Raw genomic sequence first — 11,655 nt, forward strand, 5'->3', positions numbered from 1 at the left:
CCTGGCCACCTTTCCTCTAGTTTATATACTGAGTATGACGTCATACGGTATGGAATATCCCGTTGGCCAGTTTGGGTCAGCTGTCCTGGCTGTGCCCCCTCCCAGCTTCTTGTGCATCTCCAGCCTTCTCAGTCGGTAGAGCATGAGCAGCTGAGAAGGCCTTGACTTAGTGTAAGCACTGCTCAGCAACAACTACAACATCAGTGTGTTATCAACATTATTCTCATACTAAATCGAAAACACAGCACTATACCAGCTACTAGGAAGAAAATTAACTCTATCCCAGCCGAAACCAGGACACACATGAAATACCAGTGGACAGAATAAAAGAGCACAGTGTGTTCTCTCTCTCCCCCTAGATAAAGCTATGAGTTTTAAATATAATCTTCAAGGATTGCAAAAGGAGGAAAGTAGAGAGTTATGAGGGACAGTCCTGTGCACAACTCCCAAGCAGGGTGCTGGGCAAGGGAACAGGTCTTCAACCTCAGTTTTCTACTAGGTGTTTTGGGTTGCTGGTGGTCTTTCATGTGAACCCGCTCTCCTTTTTCAGGAGTGGGAATCGGAGTCGTTCACGCTGGGTACGAAAGGCGCCTCGCCCATCACCTAGGTGCACACAGCACACCCTCCCTACTAGGGCTCATTAACGGGAAAATAACCTTCTTCCACAACGCTGTCATTCGAGAAAACCTGCGGCAATTTGTAGAGAACCTTCTGCCGGGCAATCTCGTAGAAAAGGTACGTTCTAGTAAGAGTGTCACGTGCTGCTTCTCATGACTGACTGGATATTCATCTCTCCTTAGCTGTTTCAGTGGCTAATCTGTTTAATTCAGCCCCCGAGCTGATCTGCATCATGAACGCGAGAAGATCCGACCAAGGCTGGTGAAGCAAGGTGTTTTGAGAGCTGTAATTAACAGCTGCAAACCCTGGAGCTGTCAGAAGTGATCGCACAACGCGGCTCCGTAACGCTTCTCCTTGTGAAAGGGCTAATCCCGCTACTACGCGGCTACACCGGCAACTTTGTGTGTCTGCTGCTCTCCCAGTTGTAATACCCCACGGCTGCCAGAGCTGTACGAAAGCTACCCCTAGGTTAGGAATCTGTGGTCGTGCCCTACCTGCCTGCTGGATTTCACTTCCCTTCTCCTTTCTCGGGATTTCATCCAGCAAATTAAGGACCACTCACTAACTTGTAGACATCGTCTGCTAAAACTCACCCACACAGAGACCCGTCGTTTGTTTTGTCCAGTTTTGATTCAGACCTTTGAAACTGGAGCCGGCAGCACGAGCCCTTTCAAAGTTACAGGTAAAACCTCGTACTAGATAAAAAATTCCTGCATTTCAGCCTTGCTTAGTTATTTTTGGCGGAGTCCTAAAGCACCCACCTGCCCTTTCAGTGCGAAGTGGCCGGGTTAGCCCCCACAGTGCTCTTGCCTGCCTGTCCTCTGCCTGGAGCCTTTTTCACCTCACCTTGTTTTCCCTTGGGGTCTTCAGCGAGGGCTGCCCTTCCCAACGGACTCTTGACCTGCTGTCCTCTGGGTATTTGAGTTCTCGCCCCAAAAACAGGGTCTACTGTCCCTTTCCTCAGCTAAAGCAGCCATTTCACCTCCTGCAGCCAGGCATTCCTCAAAAACAGAGCTAGCAGTCAGCTCTCCTCTCCCTGCAGGCCCCTAAATGAGCTGTGATGTCCCTTTTATCTCATTCCTCTAGGCCAAAGAGGTACCACAGCTGAAACAGAGCAGGTTTGATGGAGCTCAAGGATGCCTGTTAACCCTTGGCTTCCTACTATATATAAAGCATATGACCCCAATGAACAGTTGTGAGACTGAAAATGGCATCAGCATTGACTGGAAACAGCATCAACAGAGGATGCAATAACTAAGATGGTTGGTGGGGGTCGAGACTGATGGTTTCAATTAATTTCCTCCATCAAAAAAGCACAGGTCAGGCATACCTGTTGGAAAGACAAACCTACAGTCTGCTTTCTTTAACACCTGGACAGCTTTTCCAGACTTGGTTCTCTTTCAGTCACCTAATCGTACAGCATTGCATGTGTCTAACGGCTCTGAGGTTAAACTAATGTGCTGATTCTATTTAAAGATTACAGATAAAAACTACATCCGCTTTCTCTCCAACTGGAAAAAAGAAAACAAGCCCCACGTCCTTCTATTTGATCATATGCCAGTTGTGCCATTATTATACAAGGTAATGCGATTTCTATTGCGGCATTGTTGACTTGCTAATAAATCCAGCTGTTCCAAAAGAAAATGCGATATTGCTGTGAGCAGAGGTGAATCGACACCTCTAAATATTACTGACCTATTCTAAGAGAACAAGTTGATTTGTGTCGGTTGAAAATGGCATGGCCAGATGACAGACTTCATTAGGAGATTGTTTCTCTGTCCTGCCAAGGATGTACCCTTAGTTGATGCAAAGGTGCAGGTGGGTTTCGGAGGTAGTGGCAACAGAGGCATGTACTAACCTTTATCGGTAACGAGAGAATTTTGCAGCACATCTAATTTGGGTTACTGGAAAGCCTGTTTCCCAAGAAACCCCTGCTACCATGCAAAATGTCAGGTTGTAAAATAAAGCTGTGGATCCATCGAGGCTCCCTGTATGACGATTACGAGAATGCAAACTGCAGTTCAGCAAGAGAGAGGAAGGGCTTTTACCTCTTGCAGTGCATGCCCAATGACATTTAAACAGCGGGAGGTATTCTCAAAGCAAAGTCACCACAGGCACTCGGGGGAGAAAATGTTGTTTGCTCTCTAATGTAAACACGCGCTGGTGCTTTCTTCCCGTCCAGCTGACTGCCTTTGCATATCGAGATTACTTGTCCTTTGGTTATGTGTACGTCGGACTCCGAGGCACTGAAGAGTTGTCCAGCCAGTACAACATCAACGTCTACACTCCTACCATGATGATCTTCAAGGAGCACATCGACAGGCCTGCTGATGTTGTGCAGGTATTGCTCAGAGCCCTCTCCGAGAGCTTATGTGAAACGAATGCTGAGGTTTTCTGACCGAGCTTGCGATGAGAGGTTGGTCGGTGGCGCATTTCAGAGTAAAGAGCATTCATTCTCAGCAGAAACTCGGGCTTCCACAGAAGCAGGGAGCAACCATTAGGAGGGAGGAAGCTCAGTAGGCTTCAGCTGTGGTGTCTGACCTTTTGAGGAGGGTGGCTGCAGGTAGCTTCTCGATCTCAGGGCCTCAAAACATCTCGAGTGATTTCAGCGAGGACCGTGATGGCTGACAGCCTTCCCAAGGCTTCAGACAAGAACATCGCAACAGCTTTACTCTCCTCTGCTCAGTACTGAACTCTGCTTTCTTTGTCCTCACCAGGCACGAGATATGAAGAAGCAGCTCATTGACGACTTCCTTTCCCAGAATAAGTTCCTCATGGTGGCCAGACTCACGAACCAGAGGCTGTTCCAGGAGCTGTGTCCTGTGAAGAAGTCTCACCGTCAACGGAAGTAAGGCTCTGTGGGTGACACGTCCCCCTGTTTTGGTCCCCGAGGCTCTGGGGCTGCTCCTAAAGCCACCTTTTGTTTGATTCGGAGGGAGAAGGGAAACGACTGCATTGAATCGTGCTGGGTATCTGCATTGTTTGATAGGTTTCTGGCTCTTCAGGATCATTCTGGCTAACGGAAAGGGGATGGTCATTTCCTCTCACGTCCAGAATGGCTCTTAATCCTCCATCTCGTTGTGTTGCCTAGGCACTGTGTGATCTTACTTACCGGAGAAGGCGATAAGTTTGCTGAGGCTTACGAGGCATTTTTGACTTTTGCTGTGGCCAACACAAAAGACACGCTGAAGTTTGTGCACATCTATAATGATCGGCAGCCGGAATTTGCAGACGCCTTGCTGATGGATGAGGAGAAGTATCGGGGAAAATCAGCTGTGAGGGTTTCCTTTTTTTCCCCCCCTTCTTTTCATCTGTCGTTCTAATTCACATCACTTTATGTAGGATGCTATACCTTCATCTGATACCTAATTCTGGGCAGTGATTTGAAGCATAACATCCGTCTAGTAAAAAGTACCTTCCTCTCTGACATCTGCGATGTTATTGGCTCGTCCAGGTGGTCATTTTGGAGAGACGCAATAACGCAGGGAAGATTGCCTATAAAACCTTGGAGGAGGCCTGGCAAGGCAGCAAAGAGGACAACTTCATCCTCCTGGATCTCCTGGACCAGCTGAGGACAGACCCCGGCCTTCTCTCTTCAGAGACTGTCCTGGCAGACTTAAATGACGAACTTGCTCCCGTAAGTGCACGGCCTTTCCAGCTGCCTAACAACTGCATTACCTTTTCGGACAGTCCCGTTGTGGTCATTCACATTATTTGTATTTTAGATTAGGGCATTAGTTATATTTTAAAATGCCAAGGCAAGATTGTTAAAGGTTTTCTTGCTCATGGGTGGAATCTTGTGCCACGCTCGTGGCACGCTCCAAAGCTGATTCTGCCCAGGGTTCTGTTTAAGGGGTGAGAGTCTTATCAGGGTCCTGGATAGCGGTTTTGTCATTTGCTTTTTTCTTTTTATCTTTTTAAACAGATGTTCCTTATCCGATGGCTCTACTCCATGCTGGATTATATCTCGGACTGCTGGGACAGTTTGTTTCATAGTAACTGGTATGGATTCGGTGTTAATGAGTCTCGATAGGGAGCAGGATTGCTGTTATCTTGTTCAGATGCGTAGTAGAACCAGGTTCTTATTAACAGGAATTGAGAACGTAACCAAAACACATAGGTGCATGTACTCTCTGGAGATTTAGGTGACGAGTGCTGACACCACAGCGATGTTAGCTTCTGCCTCGAGTACTGGGTACTTTGGTCTTGAGGCTGAGCGTGGACGTTACGCTCCTGAAAACACACATCAATTGTTGTTTTTCACCACTTCCCTGTCACCTTATTTTAAAATGGATCCATTTTTGTTCTCCTCCTTTTTGGTGGGAACAGGACAGCGCTCAAAATCTTGATCATTGTTAAGGCCCCAGGAAATGAGCTGAGTTTCTGGGGAAACTGCATGATATTACTTGAGGTAGATGGGAACTGAAATTCGAGCAGAAACTGTGCAACTCGCGGACCTGATTGCTGTTTGCAAATCTTCCCCTCAGGCGAGAAATGATGCCGCTGCTGTCCCTGCTCTTCTCTGCGCTCTTCATTCTCTTTGGCACTGTTATTGTTCAGGCTTTCAGGTGAGCATACGCCAAAACATCCTAGGGGATCTTACAGTCCAGCCAATAGCACCTCAATCCAATCTGGTGCCTTAAACACACACAAGATAATCTTCCTTTGCAGTGATTCGAGTGACACAAGGGACTCTCCTCCATCTGAGAAAGAAGAAACCACTGCAAAGACCGAGAAGAATGACGCGAGCTTCAGCAAAGAGAGTAACAGGTTCCCTCTCTAATTTCTCCAGAAATGTTTTCTGCAGAAGCATTGCTTGGGGAGCATTGCGCAGAGAGCACACACAGAGCACGTTAGGTGGACAGCAGAGAAGTGCCAGCATTGCGCGGACAGAGCGCAGTCATTGCGCCGCAGTCAGTGTGGGCACAGCGAGGCAAGAAGCAGTGGTGGTTAGCCAGGAGCCAGGCCAGCAAGGACGGGGGTGTACAAACTTAATTATTAAATCAATTCCCGCTGAGTTGTGCCCAGACAACATCCTCCGGGGAAAGGTAAAGCTCTGACTGACTTGTTGAAAGAGATCCAAGTCTGGCCGTTGCACCGATTAAACTGGCTTTAGCTACAGGGCACAGTCTAAGGAGGCAGGGAACGAGTTCACAGTTGCTTCATCCTCAGTCGTTCCTGGTCCTTCATTCCCTTTTCGCTCAGTCACTGTTTTGTTGCAGCAGGATTCCCAAAAAGGGCTTCGTCGAGGTGACTGAGCTAACAGACATCAACTATAACAGCAACTTGGTACGCCTGAGGCCAGGTCACATGAACGTGGTCTTGATCCTGTCCAACTCGACCAAAACCATCCTCCTCCAGAAGTTTGCCCTGGAAGTCTACACATTCACAGGGTAGGCTGGGGCCCTCTCCCGGGTTTCTCTTACTGTTTTAACAACTTGTGTAATGCTGCTCTGATGACAAGTTAGGAGTGGTGTTGGCTCAATTGCCAGGAGGGAATGCTTCTGGCAAGCAAAGCAGCCTCCATACTCATTAGCGGCAGCGAGACGCCGAAAACTGAGCAGCCTTTCCCAGCTGTACTCGGTGAAGGTGACCAGACAGGTCTGGCGCTGCTGCTGCTTTGGCTGTACCCACATTTCAACAAATGTAGAGCAGGACAGTGCTGCACACTAGGTAACCGTCACCCGTGCTGGACTGGGTTAAAAAAAAGGAGCTGTGGCGACACAGCTCTGCGCTTGCCCTTGTTTACAAACACTTACCTGTCTGGTAGGAATCCAGCCTGACTTGGGAGACGTGCTAATCCTGCTTCTCCTCTGCTCTTCCCCTAGGAGCAGCTCTCTTCATTTCTCCTTCCTCAGCCTGGACAAGCACCGAGAATGGCTGGAGTACCTGTTAGAGTTCGCACAGGATGCGGCCCCCATCCCAAACCAGTACGACAAGCATTTCCTCGAGCGCGACTACACGGGCTACGTCCTGGCTCTGAATGGCCACAAGAAATACTTCTGCCTCTTTAAGCCTCACAGATCGGGAGATGAGGGGGGAACCCTGGGATCGTGCGAGGATTACGATTCCTCACTACACACAGAAGCCAGAGGGAAATCCTCCTGCAGCCCGGGATCTAGATTCATTAAAAACAAATTACACAAATTGTCCTTTTGGATGGAACGCCTCCTAGAGGGTTCCTTACAGAGGTTCTATATCCCCTCGTGGCCCGCGCTAGACTGAGGGATTTTAAAGAAATTCTAACGGACAAACTTTTTATGAAGATGACAAGGGACAGCTCTTTCCAGGAATACATAAACAAGCGTGACGAATGGACCTTAGGTTTTAGATGAACTCTCCTAGGGCCGGCGACTAGAAAATATCTCCCTGTGTCTGGAGCCCAGGAGCGCGGCCAAGCGCACCAAAATTCCCTCCACCTACTCCATGTGTTCGGAAGCCCTACTACCGAGGAGCCAAGAAGTTTTTCCCTTCTTGTCCTGCCACATCTGCTTCCCAAGTCACCCCCGTTCCATCTCTTGTTTTACCTCGGTTGAAGAAAAACCCACGACTTCTCTGCCGTGGTGACTCGGTCCGGACTGAACGTGGCCGGTGATGCAGGTCGGGTCGTGGTTCTCCCTCCCCTTCCCTGTGCTTAGGCCGTGGTGCATGGTGTAACACTGGCAAGACCCTGCAGACCCTCCCAGGCCCTGCCCTTCTGAAAGGCCTCCACCCACCAGGCAGTCGTACTTTATCGGCTTTCCCCATGGTAAGTGATCTAGAGAATGGTCAGGAGCATCTCCCTCGTAGCAAACCTGTAGCTGGGACTCGCCTGTGGTGCGGGCTAGTAGGTGGTCTGCATGTTTCATGCTCTTCGTGTCATAGTTCCACATGCAGCTTCGCCGGCTAAACCATAACCGGGGAGGGACGGGGTTTTGCACGGCCGTAAATACTGTAAAGGTGTTGAGCCATTTAAATGTCACATTGATTTTTCAGATGCCTTTCTGCTTTTGTCGATTTTAGACGATGTATCCTAGAGCCATAACTTTAACTGTGTCCTCAGATTGTAGGCGTGAGCTGCTATGAGCCAGTAGATGTGTAGAAGAAACTCTACCTAGCTGCTAGGGAGTCGGTCCGGGCTCCTTTCAAGCACCCTTACGTCTGTAGTACAAACCAACCTTTCTTTGTATCAAGGAACCTGACTCTTCAACGATTGTATTCTTGAAATGTTGCCCCAGAAGTGCTGTATCATCAGATCATCGCTTACGTGTGAAACTCCTTTTGGTTTAGGCGTGGGTTTAAGATGCTTGGTTTCAGCCTCTCACCTGTTTTCTTCTTGCCACAAATCTTTGTTTCTCAACATGCAGGCTGCTGCCTCGGTTTTCTGTTTGTTTGCATTGGGTTTTTTTTTTGTCTTTTTGAATTCATAGGTCTGTGTGAAGCTAGAACAGTCGTAAAGTGCAGGGTTTGGTTTATGCTTTGCTCTAGCAGTGCTCCAACAACCACTTTCAACACTGCAGAGGGAACGGGTGGCCCTTTGTAAGGTGGAGGGAAGGCAAGCAGCAGACTCAGGGCTGCTTTCCACTCCTCAAGCGATAAAGCAAAGCAGCAGGGTTTCTCTTCGCGGCCAGGACTGAAATCCTGTGGGGTTGTTCTTCCTTTTCACTGCTTCAGGGCAGATGCCGGGGCTGGTACTTGCTGCGCCTCCTCCAGCCGCTCTGCGCAGGACCCAAGCCCCCGCCGTGCCAAGTCGCTGTTAGGCTACAGCACTGCCCAAGCACGGGGGGCTGAGCAGTGTGGCCTTTGCCACAGGGTGCTGAACCCCACGGTAGAGCACTTGGTCAAGCATGTGGTGTTAATTAAAAGCTCACTCAGCCTTTGCTGCCTTAGTTACCATCTTAGTGGAGCAGCCAGTTAGTAGGAATAACTATGCCAGTCTCTGAGCTAGCTGCCGATCCTGTACAAAATCCGGGAATGCTCAAGTCATTTTACTGCCTACATGACCTAGTTGCTCACAAACCCTTGGCTTGCTGCATTCCTCCCCGCCCTGGGAGCAGATTGGCGTGCTTCGACCACCACAGGTATCTCAAAAACCGTGTAAAATGTACTTCCAAATAAAGGCTACGATGCTACCAACTGACCCTATGTGAGGTTACTTAATTTTAGCTCAGTGGACTCTGAGCTCGTGCTGCTGCATGAATGAGGCACTAGAGTAGAGGGAAGGAAGGCAGGCGAGGTCTTCTCCCTGCCAAAGAGCTCCAAGGCGCACATGTACTGCTGACATAGAACGGGAGGGGGAACGAAACGCTGGCCTGACGCTGCTAGACTTCATTTTCATTTGGCTGGAGCAGTTGCCGTAGCACTCTTATGTTTTTCCCGCAGCTTACCATGCAGGATGTGGCCAGAATAAGGTTGTAGCCCAGTGGCAGGCTCCACATAACTTTTTAAATGTTTGCAAAAGCAAAAAAGAATACTCTCTGTGTCTCTGCTGTCTCTTCAGCTAGTCAGAAACCAGGAGAAAACCCTTGACACGTTATAAAACATGCCTAGTTGTGCTACAGCAAGGGAATTCAGCCCTGCCCCAAGTAAGAAGATGAGGCCTTATGGCCTTCAAACTGCAGTTCATGTGCTGCACACCTGCTGGAATCCATTTTTAATTTTCTTTTTAGCACAGGTAACCTCCCCTTTTAGACTGAGTTTTGTTTAAGGAATGCTTGCAGCAGTCCACCCTTGCTGGCTGTGGCTGGACAGGAGCACAGGAGCACAGCTCCTGTTCAGCTCTAACTCTGCTCTTCACTGCTTTTAACCAGGTCAGACTAACTTGGCTGTTTTATGAAAAAACTTCTTTCATGGACTGAAGCAAAGGCCAAACTGTTCTAAACCCCTCGTTTAGTTAGCTTTAGCGTCCATTGTGGAGCACCGGGTGCTTGGTTTCTTGTAGAAGAGCGTGGTCGGAGGCTGCTTACGCCTGAGGTCTGTCCGCCCTCTCCCAGCAGTCGCGAGCCAACACCCCCCGATAATTTTCTAACATGCCGCCTCCAGCAGCGCTCGACTCATATCATAACGTATCATCAGCAAAATGCACTTGCGATTCATTTATGCACATGGTGGTTGGTAATCCAAAGATTGAGGAAATTCAGTCCTAATGCACTATAGTGAAATCTGAGCAATCGCACACTGCTCAGAAGCTGAAGCAAAGGGATGCAGGCCCCCAGTCTAAAGGTTGTACCAAAACTCCTCTCTGTACCGAGCGTGGTGGGCAGCAGCCGTCCGTGGCTGCCTGCCTCCGCAATGCCGTTCACCGAAAGCCTGCCAGGAACTAGTGCACTAACGCAGCCTGAGAAGTAGGACTGAAAACTAGGTACATATTTTGCACTTTTGATACTGGGACGGGGGGGGGAATTAACTTATTTGGCAAACTTGTCTTTTTTATTTTGGGGTTTTTTTTGTATTTGTGAACAGGCACTGATGTCATTTTGTTTTAAGACGATTACAGATTCGCAACCAAAATAAACTATTTTAATGTGTGATGAGGTGGCTCTGTGTTTCCATGTACAAACTGACCACGCCTCCGCGTCAGCTCAGAAATTCCAGGGGCAATTAAACCGCTCCTGCCACAGGAGATGCCTGGTTATTCCCAGCAGGAAATTCAGTCGAATATCCCCCTACACTCAGAACGAGCCCCAGGCCGCCTTCGGCTGCCCTCCCTTCCTGTACATTCATTGTCCTGCTGCTGTGTCTTATTGGGAGAAATCTTTTACCAGTGACGGTTTTGCCGTGAGCCCTTATGAGCCAGGTGAGTAATTCCAGCTGTGAAAGCAGAGGCGAAGTGCCATTAGCCTCATCTTTTCCTTTCCCAGGCAAACTCAAAAGCTACAGAGACCAGTAAATGGGCTGTTCAAACCCGTTTGCTACCTACAGGTTATCAGCTTGAAATTACCTTTTCTAGTGGTAAATGGCATTTATTCCTTACTGCAAAGCCTGCGTTTGCTGCAACTGGCCGAGGAGAACAGGACATGGAAAGCCTCGGCTGAGGTCGGAGCTGCGTTGCCCCTGGGGCAGGCGGGAGCTGCCCTCACATTGTCGTCACCCTGGGGAGAACGCACAGCATCTCGAACAGCAGGTTTGCCCCCAGGAGGGCTGTGTTACCTGCAAAAAGACAAAAAGGGGAAAAAAACAAGCCATGAATGCCCAACCGCTTTCACCCACGGCGGTCAGCCGCCTCTGCCAGGCACACGTCTTACTCTCAACCTCCTTAGACTCACCGGAGACATCGTACATCGGCGCAACTTCTACAAGGTCACACCCCACTATGTTCAGCCCTTTGCAGCCACGAATGATCTCCAAAGCCTAGGAAAAAAACAGATTTGGGATCAAGAAACACATCTGACCCAGCGGACTGGTCGGGGCTCTGCTTTCCTCATGTGCAGCTAAGGAAACCCAGCCTACAAGACCAAATCACATCAGTTCAACATTCCCTTTCCTCATTACCACTACGAAATGCTCCCTGGCCTCCCTAACTACTTGCTTTGCTGTGCTGGTGGCACAACCTTCTTTAATGGGAGCAAAAATGTCCCCTTCCCACTGGGAAATGAAGCCGCGTCCCCCTTACCTGCGCAGGCGTGAGCCCGGCTATCTCCGGCGTCCCGGTGCCCGGAGCGTACGCGGGGTCTAGTGCATCGATATCGAAACTGATGTACACTGGCTGGTCCCCCATCTGCTTCCTCACCTCCCCCATCAGCGGCAGCAGGGACCTCCTCCAGCACTCTTCAGCCGGGACCACCCGGAAACCCTGTGGGTGCAGACATGCAGGCGCCCGCTCAGGGAAAGGCGGGCAAAGCGGAGCATCCCCTGCCCCGTCGGGGATTTCTGCCATGATAAATCCCCATCCCAGGGCCAAGCTGCAGAGGTGCACCTTGAAGCCCCCTCCGCTCACCCCCCACTTTCTTATTCTTTGCTGAGCTAACAGCTTGGCACGCCAGGAGCATTTGTTCTGTGGGGTAAGCCACTGGCATGGGACAAGATGCAGAGAGACATTTCTTTTCCTGCTGCAGCAGA

The 11,655-nt window shown here is 49.5% G+C and overlaps 2 protein-coding genes across 2 annotated transcripts in view; one reads left to right on the plus strand and one right to left on the minus strand.

The window, feature by feature from the left end:
- DNAJC16 (DnaJ (Hsp40) homolog, subfamily C, member 16) overlaps window positions 1-6,843 on the plus strand; it is a gene marked incomplete at its 5' end in the record, with an annotated part of 9,015 nt that extends 2,172 nt beyond the window's left edge. The window contains 11 exons of the mRNA XM_009581661.1: window positions 551-735; window positions 2,095-2,199; window positions 2,801-2,959; window positions 3,336-3,466; window positions 3,710-3,893; window positions 4,073-4,255; window positions 4,544-4,620; window positions 5,106-5,186; window positions 5,290-5,388; window positions 5,841-6,011; window positions 6,447-6,843. Of these exons, the coding sequence (XP_009579956.1) occupies window positions 551-735; window positions 2,095-2,199; window positions 2,801-2,959; window positions 3,336-3,466; window positions 3,710-3,893; window positions 4,073-4,255; window positions 4,544-4,620; window positions 5,106-5,186; window positions 5,290-5,388; window positions 5,841-6,011; window positions 6,447-6,843 (1,772 nt within the window). The remainder of the gene's footprint in view (window positions 1-550; window positions 736-2,094; window positions 2,200-2,800; window positions 2,960-3,335; window positions 3,467-3,709; window positions 3,894-4,072; window positions 4,256-4,543; window positions 4,621-5,105; window positions 5,187-5,289; window positions 5,389-5,840; window positions 6,012-6,446) is intronic.
- Window positions 6,844-10,672: 3,829 nt separating this feature from the next.
- AGMAT (agmatine ureohydrolase (agmatinase)) overlaps window positions 10,673-11,655 on the minus strand; it is a gene marked incomplete at its 5' end in the record, with an annotated part of 2,729 nt that continues 1,746 nt past the window's right edge. Inside the window, 3 exons of the mRNA XM_009581659.1 lie at window positions 10,673-10,746; window positions 10,863-10,947; window positions 11,210-11,389. Coding sequence (XP_009579954.1) covers window positions 10,673-10,746; window positions 10,863-10,947; window positions 11,210-11,389 — 339 coding nt within the window. The remainder of the gene's footprint in view (window positions 10,747-10,862; window positions 10,948-11,209; window positions 11,390-11,655) is intronic.

This window comes from Fulmarus glacialis, unplaced genomic scaffold (assembly GCF_000690835.1).
Source record: "Fulmarus glacialis isolate BGI_N327 unplaced genomic scaffold, ASM69083v1 scaffold28297, whole genome shotgun sequence".
Taxonomy (NCBI): Eukaryota; Metazoa; Chordata; class Aves; order Procellariiformes; family Procellariidae; genus Fulmarus; species Fulmarus glacialis.